Source organism: Canis lupus, chromosome 5 (genome assembly GCF_048164855.1).
Source record: "Canis lupus baileyi chromosome 5, mCanLup2.hap1, whole genome shotgun sequence".
Classification (NCBI taxonomy): Eukaryota; Metazoa; Chordata; class Mammalia; order Carnivora; family Canidae; genus Canis; species Canis lupus.
The window spans coordinates 9,650,371-9,668,092 of NC_132842.1; the positions used below are offsets into that span (position 1 = coordinate 9,650,371).

General features: G+C 44.2%; 1 protein-coding gene and 1 long non-coding RNA gene across 2 annotated transcripts in view; one reads left to right on the forward strand and one right to left on the reverse strand.

The window, feature by feature from the left end:
* The window catches only part of DNAJC1 (DnaJ heat shock protein family (Hsp40) member C1), a 206,333-nt gene extending 192,045 nt beyond the window's left edge, over nt 1-14,288 (forward strand). The window contains exons 10-12 of the mRNA XM_072825413.1: nt 9,339-9,387; nt 11,129-11,589; nt 14,068-14,288. Of these exons, the coding sequence (XP_072681514.1) occupies nt 9,339-9,387; nt 11,129-11,589; nt 14,068-14,136 (579 nt within the window). The 3' untranslated portion in view covers nt 14,137-14,288. The remainder of the gene's footprint in view (nt 1-9,338; nt 9,388-11,128; nt 11,590-14,067) is intronic.
* LOC140633210 (uncharacterized) overlaps nt 1-16,455 on the reverse strand; it is a 73,661-nt gene extending 57,206 nt beyond the window's left edge. The window contains exon 1 of the long non-coding RNA XR_012030837.1: nt 16,090-16,455. This is a non-coding gene — a long non-coding RNA (uncharacterized lncRNA). The remainder of the gene's footprint in view (nt 1-16,089) is intronic.
* Between the last annotated feature and the right edge of the window lie 1,267 nt (nt 16,456-17,722).

Genomic DNA, 17,722 nt, shown 5'->3' on the forward strand with positions numbered 1-17,722 from the left:
GGAAATCTTGAAAGCAGTAAGAGAACAATGACTCATCACTTACAAGGGAACCTCCCCAGTAAGATTAACAGCTGACTTCTCAGCAGAAGCAATAGAGGCCAGAATGCGGGGAATAACATATTCAGAGTTGGCAGAGAAAAACCTGCCAACCAAGAATCCTATATCTAACAAAACTATTTTTCAAAAATGAGAGCCAAACAAAAACTTTTCAAGATATAAACGGAAATAATTCAGTCTGAAAGCAAATGATCCAACAAGGTAATTCAAATCCACATAAAAAATGAAAAGCACCAGTAAAAGTAATTAGGTAATTATAAAAAAATTAATCAGAAATGCATATTTTGCTCCTCCTAAGTAATTTATTTTTTTTCCTCCTAATTTAAAAAGCAATTGTATAATATATATGTAATGCTTTGCCCTATTACATATAGAAAAATAATATATGTATTTGCCAGTAAGAGCACAGAGGAGGTAAATGAGAGCAAAGCTATGTTGGAATGAGTAAACTACTACAGATGATAGTGTAATAATTGTGACAATGTATTGTTGGATTTTTAACATGGATACCGTATATATAATGATTATACCACAGTTTGAGGGAAAAAAGGAATAGAGCTATGTAGAAGAAATGTTTATTTTTATCACTGGAATTAAGCTATTGTAGATCTGAGGCTGATTTTCATAAGTTAAGATGTATATGGTAAATCCTAGAATATCTTTAAAAAATGCAAAAATATAGTAAAAAAATCATTAAAGAAATTAAAATGCTACACTAGAAAATATTTACTTAGACAAAAGAAAGAAATAATGGGAGTTGGGCAGCCCCAGTGGTGCAGCAGTTCAGCACCACGTGCAGCCCAGGGCGTGATCCTGGAGACCCTGGATCGAGTCCCACGTCAGGCTCTCTGCATGGAGCCTGCTTCTCCCTCTGCCTGTGTGTCTGCCTCTCATTCTCTCTCTGTGTCTCTATGAATAAATAAATAAAATCTAAAAAAAAAAAAGAAAGAAAGGAATAATGGAGGACTAGAGGAACAAAAAAGTTATAAGAAAAAAGCAAAAGGGGGCAGCCTGGGTGGCTCAGTGGTTTGAGCACCTGCCTTCAGCCCAGGGCGTGATCCTGGTGTCCCGGGATCGAGTCCCACATCGGGCTCCCTCCATGGAGCTTGCTTCTCCCTCTGCCTGTGTCTCTGCCCCTTTCTCTCCTCTCTCTCTCTCTCTCTCATGAATATATAAATATTTAAAAAAAAAAGAAAAAGGTAAAATGACAGACATAAATCCAGCTATATCAATAATAACATTAAATGTGAATGGATTAAACAACCCAAAGAAAGATCATGATCCATCTGTATACAATCTACATGAGACATGCTTTTTTTTTTTTTAAGATTTATTTATTCATGAGAGATACGCAGAAAGAGAGAGAGGCAGAGGCATAGGCAGAGGGAGAAGTAGGAGTAAGCTCCCCACAGGGAGCCCAATGCGGGACTCAATCCTAGATTCCAGGATCACGCCCTGAGCCGTAGGCAGATGCTTGACCACTGAGCCACCCAGGCATCCTGAGACACACTTTAGATTCAAAGAGAAATAAAATGAAAGGATGGAAAAAGATAATATGCAAACAGCAACCATAAGAAAACTATGGTGGCTCTACTAATATCAGACAAAATATGCTTTAAAACAAAAAGTTACCAGAGATAAAGAGGGACATTTTTTTAAACATTAAAAGGCCAACCTAGAAAAATATAACAGTGGTAAACATATGTACCTAACAACTGAGCACCAAAATACATTAAGCAAAACCTGATATAAATGAAAAGAGGGGTGTCTGGCTGGCTTGGTCAGGAGAGCATACAACACTTGATCTCAAGGTCGTGAGTTTGAGTCCCATGTTGGGTGGAGAAATTAAAAATAATGAAAGTCTGAAAGAAAGGAAGGAAGGAAAAGTATTCAATAATAATGGTTGGATGCATCAATACCCCCACTTTCAATACTGTGTAGAACTAGACAGAAGATCAAAAGGAAGACTTGAATAAATACAATATCTGTTCAACATTTTATCAAGAGAATATATGTTCTTCTTAAGTACAAATGAGACATATTCTAGGATAGGCCATATGCTAGGCCAAACAAACTTCAATAATATTAAAAGGATGGAAATAATACAAAGTATGTTCTCTCATGCCAAAGGAATGAAATTAGAAATAAGTTAACAGGGGGGACGCCTGGGTGGCTCAGCAGTTTAGCGTCTGCCTTTGGCCTAGGGCATGATCCTGGAGTCCCGGGATCGAGTCCCATGTCAGGCTCCCTGCAGGGAGCCTGCTTCTCCCTCTGCCTGTGTCTCTGCCTCTCTCTCTCTCTCTCTCTCTCTCTCTTTCTGTGTCTCTCATGAATAAATTAATTAATTAATTAAATATTTAAAAAATAAGTTAACAGGGAAAAACATTGGGAAAATCAACAAATATGTTAAAATTAAACAGCAGACTACTAAATGAGTCAAGAAATTACAAGGGGAATCAAAATTCTTAAACATGAATGAAAATGAAGACATAACACACCAAAACTTAAGGAATGCAGCTAATGCAGTTCCTAAAGGGAAATTTATAGCTTTAAATGCCTTTATTAAGAAAGAAGAAGGTGGGGGGCCCCTGGGTGGCTCAGTCAGTTAAGTGTCCAACTCCTGATTCCAGCTCAGGTCATGATCTCAGGGTCATGAACTAAAGCCCCAGGTTGCCTCTGCAGTGGCCATGGAGTTTGGTTAAGATTCTCTCCCTTCCCTCTAAAAAAAAAAAAAAAGAAAGAAAGAGAGAGAGAAAGAAAGAAAGAGAGAGAGAGAGAGAGAAAGAAGAAAGAAAGAAAGAAGAAGAAAGAAAGAAAGAAAGAAAGAAAGAAAGAAAGAAAGAAAGAAAGAAAGAAAGAGAAAAGAAAAAAAGAAAGGCAGGCAGGCACCTGAGTGGCTCAGATGGTTAAGCAAATAACTACTTAGCTCAGGTCTTAATCTGAGAGTCATGGAATTCAAGGCCTACATTGAGCTTCATTCATGTAGGCATGAAGCCTACTTTAAAAAAAGAAAGATCGTAAGTCAGTAATATGACCTCTACCTTAAAGCAAGGTGGTGGGGGGGGGGGTAAAAACAAGGAGAGAAAAGGAACAAATAGAGCAGAAATTAATGAAATAGAGACTAGAAAGTCAGTAAAGTCAATGGATTCAAAATCTGATGCTTTGTAAACATCAATAAAATTCACATTTAGCTAGATTGACCAGTCTTTTCCCAAGGGAGAAAAAGGACTCAAATTGCTATAATCAGAAATGAGGGAAAAAAAGGACATTACTACCAACCTTATAGAAATAAAAAGGGCTGTAAAAGAATACAGGAACAAGTATATGCCAAGAAATTAAAGATCTATTTTTCTAATAGATATAAATGAAATGGACAAATGCCTTGAAAGACAAACTACTGAAACTGAATCAAGAAGAAATAGAAAATTGAAACAGACTTGTAATAGGTGTAGAGATTGAATTAGTAATAAAAGAATCTACCTACAAAGAAAAGCACAAATCTAGATGGCTTCACCACTGAATTCTACCAAACCTTTAAAGAAAAGTACCGATACTTCACAAAATCTTCCAAAAAATAGAAGAGAGTGACTACTTCCCAACTCATTTTATGAAGCCAGTATTGTCCTTATACCAAACCAGGAAATGACAAGAAAACTACAGACTAATATTTTTTTATGAGTAGAAATACAATAAAATATAGCAAACTGTTTCTGGCAACTTATAAAAATAGTACTATACCCTGATCAACTGGATTTAGCCTAAGATGCAAAGCTGATTCAACATCTGAAAATCAATTACAGTAAATACATTGTATCAATAATAAAAAATAAACATCACAAGATCATCTCAATAGAACCATATGACAAAATCCAGCACCCTTGCATGATAAAAATATTCAACAAACTAGGAATAAAAGGGAAGTGCCTTGACCTAATAAAGAGCATCTACTAAAAACCACAGTTAACATCATGCTTACTAGGATAAAAGGGGATGTTTTCCTGATGAGATAATTCAATGTTTTTAACATTGTACTAGAAGTTCTAGTCAAGGAAATTGGCAAGAAAGGCAAGAAAAATAAGATTGAAAAGAATGAAGTAAACAGTCTCTATCTGCAGATATATATATATATATATAATCTGAAGGAATTCATTTAAAAAACTGTTGAAACTAATGAGTTCAGTAAGATTGGAGGATACATATTGGTATACAAAAATCAGTTTGGGACGCCTGGGTGGCTCAGAGGTTGAGCATGTGCCTTCAGCCCAGGGCATAATCCTGGAGACCCGGGATCGAGTCCCACGTCGGGCTCCCTGCACAGAGCCTGCTTCTCCTTCTGCCTGTGTCTCTGCCTCTCTCTCTCTGTGTGTGTCTCTCATGAATGAATAAATGAAATCTTTTTTTAAAAAAATTAGTTTTACTTTTATAAATCTACAGTGAACAATCTGAAAATTAAATTCAGAAAATAATTTCATTCATAATAGCATCAAAAAGAATAAAATACTTAAGAATTAGTTTAACAAAAGAAGTACAAACTTTTAACTGTGAAAACTACAAAACAGTGTTGGAAGAAATTGAAGATCAAAATAAATGGAAAAATATCCCCTGTTCATGAATCAGAAGTCTTAATCATTGAGATGGCAATATTCCCCTAACTGTAAAACTATAAATAGATCAATTGAACTTCATCGGATTTAAAAACTTCCATGTTTCACAGGATACCATTAAGAAAGTGAAAAGACAACCCACAGAAGGGGGAAAATATTTGTAAATCGTTTATCTGATAAAGGGCTTATATCCAGAATATATAAAGAGCTCTTACAACTCAATAATAAATCACCCAAATAAAAAAAGGAGAAAGGATCTGAATAGACATTTCTCCAAAGAAGTTACACAAATGCCAATAAAACACATGGAAAAATGTTCAATATCCTCAGTCTTTAGGGAAATGCAAATCAAAACCACAAGATCCTACTTCACACCCACCAAAATGGCTAGAATCAAAAAGTTTGATAACAAACTTTTTTCCATAACAAATGTTTGCCAAGATGTAGAGAAATCAGAAGCCTCATGCATTGCTAGTGTAAATATAAGATGGTGCAGCCATATTGGAAAACAGTATGGCAGTTCCTCAAAAAGTTAAACATAGAGTTACCATATGTCTCTGCAGTTTGACTCCTAGGTGTATACCCAAGATAAATGAAAACATTTTGCCCAAACAAAAACTTATACACAAATGTTTATAGAAGTATTATCCATAAACAATAATAGCCAAAAGATTGAAACAATGCAAATGATTATCAACTAATGAATGGATAAACAAAATGTGGTATATTCATATAGTGGAATATTATTCAGCAAAAGGAATGAAGTACTGATATATACAACTTGGATAAACCTGGAAAATATTACTAAGGGAAAGAGGTCAGCCACAAAAATCCATATATTGTATGATTCCATTCATATGGAAGTCCAGAACAGGAAAATCTAGAGACAAAAGGTAGATTTCTGATTGTTTATTGATCAGTGAGGGATTGAGTGAGATGGGGAGGGTGATAGCTAAAGGGTGTTAGTTTTCTTTCTGAAGTGATGAAAATGTACTAAAGTTGGCCATGATGATGGTTGTACGTATCGATATAGTAAAAACCATTGAATTGTTGATTTTAAGTGTGTGAATTGTTGGGAAAGTGAATTATATTTCAGTTAAGCTATTTTTTAATTCTCTAAATAATTTAACTCTCCAAAATATTTTGTTAAATAAGAAAACAAGATGCAAGAAAAAAAATAAATATCTCACATCCTCTATGTGATGGTAGTTGAAAATTCATAGAACTATATGACAAAAGGGAAAAGATAATTTTATTGCATGATAATATTTAAAAACTAAATTCTAAAAAACACAAAGAAATTGAGAAAGAAAAGAGATTGTCACCAGAATTGGTCACCTGGTAGTGAACATTAGGGAAGTCTTCAAGAAGAAAGTCACACCTGACAGTACTTTGAAGGATGGTTTGGCTCTAGACAGATATTTAAGAAGAGGTCTGATAAAGGAAAATCATTTCAGGCAGTGTTAACAATGAGCAAAAGTACAGGGTAGGGAATTTCTATCTGGGGGAGCATTAATTATTCAGTTCTGCTCAAAGGAAAGCTACCTACAAGAAAGAGAATAGATCAAATTGTGGATCTCTTGCATGTCAGGTTAAGAATTAAGGGATGTTTGGAAAAAAAAAAAAAAAAGGGATGTTTGGGTGGCTCAGTCAGTTAAGCATCTGCCTTCAGCCCAGGTCATGATCTCAGTGTCCTGGAATCAAGCCCCAGGGGCTCTCTGCTCAACAAGGAGTCTGCTTCTCCCTTTCCCTCTGCCTCTCCCCACCCTGCCCATGCTCTCTCTCTCTGAAATAAATAAAATCCTTTTGGGCAGGGGGGTAGGGGGGGCAGCCTGGGTGGCTCAGCATTTAGCGCTGCCTTCGGCCCAGGGCATGATCCTGGAAACCTGGGATCGAGTCCCACAATGGGCTCCCTGCATGGAGCCTGCTTCTCTCTCTGCCTCTCTCTCTCTCTCTTTCTCTCTCTGTGTGTGTGTGTGTGTGTGTGTCTCATGAATAAATAAATAAAATCTTTTTTTTAATCCTTTTTTTTTTTTAAGAATTTAACATTACACAGTCAGTGATGAGCCGTGAAAGGAATCTGATCAGAACTCTGCCTTACAGGTGTTGTTCTATAAAAATTAATAGTAAGTAAGTAGGAGTCCATTCAAAGACTGTTCTACTGGCTCAATCAAGTGAGAATGAAGAACTAACACAGGAGGTGCTGATCTGTGAGGGAAGGGAACAGATGGGGTTGGCATTGTGAAGCATGTGGCAGCTGGCTGGGGAGCGAGAGGAAAGTCCAAAACCTGACTATTAGGTTGTGAGCCTAGGTGACTGTGATGATAGCACTACCAAGGAAAGGAAGCAAAAGCAGAGAAGTTGATGAGTTTGGCTTGAGGAACTAGGAGACCTCTAAATAGGAGTTTTAGTGACAGTTACAAAGGGAAGCCACATAGCATAGCAGAAAGAGAACATAGTCCATTTTTTCATCTATAAAATAAAAGATTTGGATTCCAAAGGCAGTTTGCTAAAGTGATTGAGAGCAAAGATTTTAGAACCCAACTTGCCTTGGTTCAGCTACTCATTAGCCTTTTAATCTTGGACATGTTATTTATGCCCCTTGGGCCTCAGATTCTATAAAATGAGGATAATAATTGCATCCTACTTAATATGGCTGCTGTGGTGAATATGTGTACAGACAGGTATCTTAGAGCAATGCTCAGGACAAAGCATCTATATTGTTATAAAGATGAAATCCTTTTCGATCTGATGATCCATTGTTGCTATATGGTCAATTTTTGTGACACTGACATTCCAAGATTTCAGGGCCAGAGATACAAGTTAGTCATTCCTTTTCTAAAGTATTATTGAACAGTAGTTTGAGATACCAAAGGAGAAAATGTAAAGGACAGATGAATGGCAAGGACAGAGTGTTGGGGAACATTATATTTGGGAGTGGGGGTAGTAGGCAGTGAAGGAATATTTGGAGAAAGGCGAAGCCAAGTGGAGTAGAAGAAACAACATAAGGGAAGATCATCTTTTAGAGTGGAGGCTACTTAATTAAGCTCAATGTGAAGAATTAGGAGACATAGCTGATGGAAGGGGAAAAGCTGAAGATGAAAGCAAAGGAAATTCATAGGTGTAGCATAGTTCTGTGAAAATTCAAGAGGAAGGAAGATAATTTATTTCTTTGAGTTGGGATAAAAGCTAGGAAGGATATATAACAATCCAATCAGAATTCTGAGTTGGGAAAGTTGGAATGCAAGGAGGCTCATGTTGGAGAACTTCCTTTTTTTCTTACATTAAATAAGAAACAAAATCATCTGGAAAAAGAGAGGAAGGTAGGAAATAAAACTGAAGAGTGTTTCTAAGCAGCTTTAAATATTTTCTCTAATTCTGTCCTTTGTATGAATGAGGAACAAATGATCCATGTCAATTATAATAGGTAGTATTTACTGAGCCTTTAATATCCACTCGGTATCAGTCTAAGAGCTTATTTCAAATTTAGAACCAGTAGGCAAATGGTATTACTAGTGGTGGGCCCAAGATAAGTCCACCTGAGTTCTTAACAATCATGCTTTCTGAGGTTTTACTTTCAAATTTCATTAAAGCAGTGAAACATTGGTTCAAGAATATGCATGCATTAATGGGATAGAATACAAAGTATAGAAAAATAGTTCTTGTATACAGTGGAACATTTCATAAAGTCAACATTTCAAATAAGTGGGGAAAGGAAGGCTTGATTGATAAATTCATTGAGCAATTAACTGTTTTTACATTTTTTTGAATTAATTTTGACCCTGTGTTTTAAAATATGTGTAATAGAAGTCAGAACAGTGGTTGTCAGTAGCAGAGTAGAGACTAACTTAGGGACACAAGAGAACTTTCTGGAATAATAGGAATGTTCTATAATTTGATTAGAATTAGATTGGTTACATAGGTCCCTTTTTTTTGGTTAAAACTCTGAATTGCACATTTAAAATCTGTATGTAAATTTTATCTCAATTTTAAAAAGGGAAATCTATATGTAGATCTTTAAGACATCATTAAATGAAAAAAGCAAGGTATGGAATGAAACAGATGATGTGATACCATTTGTATAGAGAAAAAAGAAATAATTACCACCAAACAAAACTATTTCTGTGGATCCACACTCATATATGTAAATGGGTCATGGGTCTAACTGCCCTACTCTACCAAGAGATTCTTCCTCTAGTGTCAATCTTCTGTGTTCTTATGGTTTCTTGAATGCAAAGAAAAGACAGACATTTATGTTCTAACATTAGTTAAGAATAAATTTCTCTGCTGTTTATAATACTCACTGGTTTAGCATTCTCTGATGAAGAAAGATATTCTTTCAGCAAATCCTAACTAAAAAACATGACCTGTTTATATAGTATATTTTTAAAAGCAGCCTAGAAATAATACAACTGGCATTGAACTAGAAACTGTCAGGTGATCAAATTCTTGTTCTGACTGCTGCCGAACAGGAGGCTCTTTTGGAGCAAGCCATTTAATCTTCCTGGGCTTCAATTTCCCCGTTGGTTAAATAAATGAGTGGATGGATAACTGAGGGTCCCTCCAGTCCTCAGATTCCATAAACCTGATTCATTCACATGGACTTTATATGAAATAGGTCACCTACAAGAGATAGGTGGAAAGTAAGGTTTTCTTTGCTTTTATACTTTGGAACAGGTGACAACCAAAGCCAAGCAGCTGAAGGATTCAGTTACCTGCTCCTCAGGTGAGTTTTCAAGCACCCACTTCATCCCACTAATCTAAAGTGATTTCCTCAAAATAAATACCTCTTAATAATAACTTTTAAATACAAAGGTATAGTAGTTTTGGCCAATGAACTCTACTGGTCATTTCCTTAAAAGGGGTCGCAAATCATAGGCACCAACATAACAATCCAGTCGTGCCCCCCCAACCCCCATCCATGGGTGCTAAGATGGATTTAATAAGTTTTTAAAAACTATAAAATACCTTGTTTGGGCAGCCCCGGTGGCGCAGCGGTTTAGCGCCGCCTGCAGCCCGGGGTGTGATCCTGGAGACCAGGGATCGAGTCTCACGTCGGGCTCCCTGCATGGAGCCTGCTTCTCCCTCTGCCTGTGTCTCTGCCTCTCTCTCTCTCTCTCTGAATAAATAAATAAAAATCTTAAAAAAACAAAACAAACAAAATAAACCTTGTTCTTTGCTAATATTGGGTGGATGGGGCACACAGGGGAAAGCCATTCTGCACACCACACAAATGCATTGCAGTTTCCCTATACTGCCCATGCTGTCATCACCATGCACACAGGGCAGTCTTTCAAAATAGACAAGCAGGGATCCCTGGGTGGCGCAGCGGTTTGGCGCCTGCCTTTGGCCCAGGGCGTGATCCTGGAGACCCGGGATCGAATCCCACATCGGGCTCCCGGTGCATGGAGCCTGCTTCTCCCTCTGCCTGTGTCTCTGCGCCTCTCTCTCTCTCTCTGTGACTATCATAAATAAATAAAAATTAAAAAAAAAAATTCAAAATAGACAAGCAGCTTTCCCAAGAATCTACGTCTCTCAAAGTAGGTTTCCTCCAGAGTAACTGGAATTTTGCTAGACTCTCCATATGTTTGCTCGGAACCAGGAAGAAAATACTTCCTAAAACCTCCCAACTTGACTTAAATACAGGTCCCAAAAAGAGCAATGCAGGTGAGCAAACCCAGAGATCTTGAAAAGTCATCCCCAATAAGGCTTCACATTGGGCTCTGCAGGCCTCAGGAAGGAGGGTATTCCCAGATTCCTTTTCTGCTACTACAGTTATTTGTCGGCACAGAGGCTGAAATGGGCAGTGAGAGGCAATGTGAAAGAAGCCTCCATCCAAGACATTCCAAAAATGTGTTCTTGAAAAGGCGGTGTGGCGTAGACTATTACACAGATACTAGAGCATTGGTGGAGGGGGTGAAAAGTGTGAACAAAATGAGAGACGTGTGGTTGAACATTCAGGGCTATCTCTGAGACGGTACATGTGGCCGGGAGACAGTCTTTGCCCGGTACTGTCCAGCATGGTGGCACAGTGGCACCAGAAGCGGCTTGGAGCCCAGAGCGGGCCTCCTGGTGTCGGTGGCTCACCTGCAGATGGTGAGATAGCACAAGGTTTGACAAATTCAATTTAGCCTTGCTAATGGAATTAACAATTCCAGATGGTAAAGAACATTCTTCCCTACCTAAAAACCAGCAGGTTGTTGCTTCTCAAAGTGCCAGAAAGGACAGAAATTTGGAATCAGGCAGGACTGGGTTCCAATTCTGCCTTTGCTGCTTTCTGGGTCTGACTTGCGTCCTGTGTAGAATTAGGATATAACAACACCTATCTTTCTAGACTACTGTGAAAATTAAGTAAAACACTCTATGCAGAATGCCTCACCACTGTCTGTGGTGTTGGGGGCAGTGCTGTTCTTGTCACCTGACCTGCCCCTGCCCTTCCCAACTGTGTGATGTGTCCTTCCTCGCAGGGATGGTCAGACTCTCTGAACTCAAGTCTACAGCTCAGAACTCCCGGCCCACCAAGGCCCCCACGGCCTTGCCAGATGACATCATCACGCAGCGAGAAGATGCCAAACAGGCCAGGGAGGAGGAAGAGGAGGATGAGCAGGAGGACGACGAGGAGGGCGAGCAGGAGGCAGTGGTTCCAGAAAGCCGGCCGCGGAGGCGAAGGCCAACGAGGCCGCCTGAGGCAGCAGCAAAGGTGGAACCAGAAGAGAAGTTCAGAGGAAAGAGGCAGAAGGACTTTGATATATCAGAACAAAAGGAGTCCAGCGATGAGGAGAGCCAGAAGAAGGACAGAACACGTGCTGCTGAGGAGCCGTGGACTCAGAGTCAACAGAAACTTCTGGAATTAGCATTACAGCAGTACCCGAAGGGATCCTCTGACCGCTGGGACAAAATAGCCAAATGTGTCCCGTCTAAGAGTAAGGTGGGTGAGGCGAGGAAAGAAAGAGGCCTCTGCGCTGGTTTTAGAACACCACTGACGTGGCTGTGGCCAGCTCCCCCTAATTCTTCACCTGACTCTTACCCTTACCCCTACAGCTGTCCACATGATTCTCATTTACCAGTGGTCTTCCGGTGTAGTTCTCCCGACATTACGGTGAATCTGGGCCCTGGATTGATTATTGTGTTTAAATGAGGTCAGGATTCTCCGGTAATTCTACAGACCAGTTGGTTTTTCTCAGAGAAGATTCCAGGTAGAGAATATAACTTTCACCCCCAACAAGTCTGCCAACTTTCTAGAGCATTTGCCCCAGTCTGGCAGTCCGAAAGCAGCAGCACGGGTTGACTTGGCCGCACCCTACTCCACACCGGCAGGGGAGCAGCTGTGGCAGGTCCTCCCCTCACGGGGAGAAGCTCTCTGGAACCAGGGTCACAGGAGGTTTCCCTCTCGCTCCTTAATGAGCCTTCACCGAGAGTGTATGTGTGGTGGATGACGGTGTCCTGACGGTCACGGGCCTGCAGTGCACAGCACTCAGGCCTTTGCAATCACCCCCAGGCTGACTTGAGATTCTGGAGGTGGGGTTGGGGCCCGGGTAAGGTCGACATTTAGGACTCAACCCACCCGGGAGCCTTGATGTTTATACTTAGCTCTTTTCCCTGTTTAAGCTCTTAGGGTCTGCTTCAATACACCTGCAGACCATTCTCACACACTCGGGCCGGCAGATGGGGCGCCCCCGGGAGAGCCAGCCCTTCACCCCAGTCTCTGCCTACCGTCTGCCATTTCGGGGTTGGGAGCTCCCCGTGTGAGCCTTCACATTTGGGCCTTTCTTTCTCCTGAGTTTTTTTTCCTTGTCGCACCAGGAACACAGAGAAATCCGAGTCTCCTCTGCCTTCTGTGCCTGGATCACTCGGTAGCCTCTGGGCACATTGATGTTCATTTACATTCTTTTTTTTTTTTTAATTGAAATTCTATGTTGGAAAATCTAGCTCGTGGCCATAAATGTCCCCGTGTGTACAGGTCTAGTTATCTATCACCTACTTGAAAATGATGAAGTTGAGAATTCCTGGGGAGAAAAATAAACCATTAGCAGTTGATCTATTTGAGAAACACAGTCTCCCAGCCTCTCCAACTGGTTTGCCAGAAGTAATTATTTTCCTTGAATTTCTCTAGCATCTGTCAGGACACAGGCATCTACATGTGTGATGAATTGACATTGGCTTAAAATGAAGGAGCTGGAACTGTGGATTCCTAAGGATAGAACATTCAGAAATTCATTGCCTCAGGGTTTGGAAACCCTGCTGTTTGAACCAGAGATAAGCAGCACTTGTATTGTCCTGCAAGTGTTCCCTTTAAGCCTTGACATTAGAACCAGCTCCAGGAGGGGTTGCCTGCTGGCTCGCCTGCTCTGGAGTGACTCCCTGTAAGTGGCATCTAAGCCCCTGGGAATTCTGGGCTGGAAGGAGGAGCCTTTGCCTGAGGCGCATTCCAGGGCAAGCGCACTGGCAAGCCTGCTGCTCAGAGCTCGGGTCGCGCTGTCGGGTGAAAGGGTGAAACGCTGGGGCTGGCATTGGTGCCATGTGTGAGAAAAGGCCCATATTTTTAAAGACTCTATGCAAGTAGTCTTTGGGGATTTAGAAAAGGCACTTATTAGAAGAAACTCTCACACCACTCCTAAGCTAGAATCCTAGGAAAAGAATGGACATCTGTTCTCTGTCCATGGCTGATAAAACCATCTACCATAGAGCAGAAATCATTTTGCACTAGACCTTAAGTTCGTGAAGGCCTCCAGTGCCACTGAGGTATTTTTTTTAACAGAAACAGAAATGGATTCTGGAAAGTACCTTATGACAAACGAGTGAAATGAGGCCCCTCCCTAGCATCACCTCACCCCAAGGGGTGACAGCGACAGGCAGCTGGGATCTGAAGCTAGGAGTTCAGTGGGAACAGGCTGGGGCATCTGGGTGGGGCTGGGACAAGCAGGGGGTAGAGTCTAGCACACTCCCTACCCTGGTCCTATGGGCCAACAAGGCCACCACAGGCCCAGCAGCCCCCGATGGAGAGGGAAACCCAAATGAGAATGGATAGTGTGGATACCTGGCCTCAAGTTTTTGTTTCCTCTGAGGGGACATGTGATGATATAGTAAAATATTAGAAATGATCGTTATCATTAGTTGAGAGTCATAATCATAACACTGGTGAGTCTCACACACACTGGCCATTCAGCCCAGGGTCTCATGCTCCACCTCTGCTGGCCTTCTCCTGGCTCCTGTGTGGCCTTGTCTGCCCGTGAGCAGCTGGACCATCCAGCCCGTGGCAGTCAGGCTCCGTGCAGAGCAAGCAGACATGAGCCCGCCCCACTCACCCAGGTCGCAGCCAGCAGGCAGGCCACGGCGGGCTCAGCCCACGGTGCTCACAGCAGCCTGTGAAAATAACTGTCTCACCTCTCTCTTTCTCTTCCTACAGGAAGACTGTATCGCTAGATACAAGTTGCTGGTTGAACTGGTCCAAAAGAAAAAACAAGCTAAAAGCTGAATATTCTGGAAGATGATGTTCACTCTCATTTTCCAAAATGGTTATTTTGAAAGTCTTATGCAGAAATTTGCATTTTGTACCTCAGTATTTCTATACGTCATGTGCCTTAGTAAAAAAAAAAAAAAAAAAAAAAATTAAAAAATTCTTAAAAACATTGTGCTATATTGTTTAAACAAAGACTGTGTTAAAGGGGAAAAAGGATTTGGGCATTTTACTTTTTTTTTTGTTTTTCATCATTGCAAAGTCTACTTTCCTGCCAACAGACAATAGTGCTGACACTCAGCAAATAGATTTTGAAGGAACTCAGGAGTGAATTAACATGTAACAATTAAAACTGAATGTGTCTCTTTGACCAAAGAGCCCCCACCAACCCCCACCCCGGGTCAGGAGCTTATTGGTAGTGGATGATGCAGGTGCTGGGAGCCAGCTGGCTGGCTAAGAATGCTGTGAGGCTGTCTTAGTTATCTCTATCTAGGAAAAAATAAGGAGTGTACTTGAACAAGGATATGAGGTGATAAAGGTGATCGACTCCCAAGTTTGGGTCATTTGTTAGAAATGCGTTCACAACTGCTAGAGCTTCCAGAGGACATGCAGGACAGGCATGTGGCTACTGGGGAAGCTCACCACTGCCTCCCAAACCGAGAGGCCATGGCTGTCCTGCTGGCGTCCGCTGCCCCACCACCAGCGGCTGAGCCGCCCTTCTACATCTCCCATCACTTGCTCAGGGCTTGTGCGTCCCTTGCTGAAGGCAAATCACCTAACCTTGAAAAACAAGATGGCCAGGACACATTTAAGGGGAGTGACCTGGTAAAATATGTACAAAGACATCACTCTTCTCTAAAGATGGAAATGAGATTAGTTTCATGGAGAAAACTCGGGTGGCAGTGGCATGCATTGCACTGCATGGCAGTGGCTGTGACAGCTGACCACGGCGGGGGACGCGGCCCTAGGGGAGCCCTGAGCCCTTTCCCTCCACGCACCCACCCCCCTCCCTAGGAGGACCCCGTGGGCAACGCGCCACCTCAGGGAACCTCCGAAGGAGCAGCTGAAGATGAAAAAGGAGCAGATCTCCCACTGCCTGGCCCCGCCATCATTTGGTTTTCACGAACAGAGCCGCCAGGCAGCGGTCCCGTCCCGTGAGAAAGGGGAGGCGGCCTGGCCAGGGGGCCACTGCTCTGTCCTGGGTGGGAAACAGCTGGGTACAGGGCCACATGCTGTGTCGTCTTCAGCTGGGCCGCTGCCCTTCCAACAGCAAACCAGAGCTGAGGCAGGGACGGCCTGGCCAAAGCTGCTCCCTCAGAGCTTTCTCCTGAAGCCAGTGCGGCTGGTGCCTCCCCGTCGTTCGGGGGCTGAGGGCCGGAAACAGAGACTTCGGTCCTGGCTTCATTCCCGCCCTGGGACCCCCAGCTCCAGCTCACCTCATGCAGCTGGGTGGTCCAGCTTGTGACCTTCGGGAGTCTATGAGCACCCTTCTGTTAAAATACTCTTTTCTCTTGCAGTACATTGAAGTGGGTTCCTGTCACACAAACCCCCAACCTGGACAACACGAGTCCGGGGCTTCCAGCCCGGGGAGGGCCCCACCGGGGTCCAGAGATGCCCTGGGAAGTACAGTCGAGGGTCCAAGTCCCTGATTTGGTTCCCTCCTGTCTGTTCTGGGCTCCGGAAGACACCGAGGCCCTGCCTGGCTTTCTACCCATTACTTTGCCCATCGACCTCTTGATAAGGAAGTCAGGGGCCCTTTCCTCAGGGGATCAGAGAGCCGCCCCGTTCTGTGGAAGCAGGTAGGCCAGTGGACGGGGGTCGCAGAGCTCAGCCACGCTGCAGAGCCCCGTGGGGTCGGCGTGAGGAGCCTCCGAGAGGCGCGCACCCCACAGACCCGCCCGGCCCCCCTTCTCGGAGCCACCGTGGGCAGCTGCAAGGCCGAGCTGTGGGCCCTCAGGCGCCTTGGCCTACCTCTTCGTCTCCATTCCTCGGCCAGAGAAACAGGAAATGATGGTAGCTACCGGGCAGGTGGTTAGGACAACCAAGGAGACCATCTGCGTGAAGCCTCTGCCGTGGAGCCGGACGAGTGCGAAATGGCGGCGCTCCTTACCCGACCTTCCAGGCTTCCCGGCCGCGTCACTTCACAGGCCGCTGAGCCTCAGAGGGCTGGGGGGGCTTCCTGGGGGGACCCCCGGTGTCCGGGAGCCCTGCCCGGCCTCTGCAGCAGGATTTATCCTGACCCGGCCCAGGGACAAGGAAGCCCGGAGAGGCGGCCTCCGACCCCAAGGGGCGCGGGCCCGGCCCTGCGGCTCGTGCCCTGCGGCCCGGTCGAGGCTCCCTCAGCCTCTCCTCCACGCTCCCCTCCTGCCCCTGAGAAGACCTGAGGGCGTCAGCGAGCAGCCTCACCCCGAGGAAAAGGCCTTCCGGCCCGCCCCGGCCCAGCCGCCCCCTCAGATACGGTGGAAGGAGGTAGGAGGAAAGGGCGGAGCGTTGGCGTCCAGAGACGCACATCGGAACCTCGGATCCAGCGTGGTGCGGGGCGCAGGAACCGAGCCCCGAAAACGTCTTGAACGCTCGGGGTTTGGGAGCAGGCGGGGAGGGCCCGGCAGGGAGCAGGAGGCAAGGCCTGAGGCACCGGATCCCGTCTCCACTCTTTTTAAAATTTTTTTAAGGATTTTATTTATTTATTCATGAGAGACAGAGGTTGAGAAAGGCAGAGACACAGGCAGAGGGAGAAGCAGGCTCCATGCAGGGAGCCCGACGTGGGACTCGATCCCGGGTCTCCAGGGTCAGGCCCGGGCTGAAGACGGCGCTAAACCTCTGCGCCACCTGCGCATCCCGGTCTCCACTCTTCAAGGTCCGCACCCCAGTCAGACCCAGCAGGACGCAGATAGCGCTGCCCACACTCCCGTTTCTGCTACGTGTGGAAAGCCCTGGGCCGGCGACGGTCTGCACCCCGCCAGGTGCGCAGCAGGGGCCCGGGGCTTTGGGGCCTTCGCCCTCACCTTCTGGGGGGACGGATCTTTGGTCGCCTAGTGAGTTAGGCTTCCTTTCTCCAGCGGACAAAAATCTCCCAGCTTCCATTTGCTGAAACCCTTCAGAGCACCCGTCTTCCTAGCCCGCTCATGTGTTCTCTGACTCGGCCTCCCGGAACCTCCACCTGGCTGAGCCGAGCTCCTTCTCAGCAATGCTTATCCAGCTGCTTGGTGGGAACAAGAGGACGGGCCACTCGGCCTGGCTTCCAGCGGAGCCTGCTGCTCTGTGGGTCCGGAACCGCCCGGCAGCCCCCACCAGCCTCTCACCCCATCAATCCCGCGCTCGCCAGACCCCTAACCCTGCCAGGGGATGAGCCCCTCCATTGCACATTGCAGCCAGTGGGTTTACTCTGTGGCAGGTGTGTGTTCAAATTACCTGCTCAGATTTAGAATAAGATCATAATCAACTTTCCACTGTAACTGTCTTTGGATAACAACAACACCACACCTCACCTCTTCCGCATTTTCTTGTCTATACCAGTCCCACCCCCAAACCACATCCATCAACCCCTTGGAAAGCAGAGAACTAATCCCTTTAAAGTACCGGCCATTTCATGCCTACTTATGTC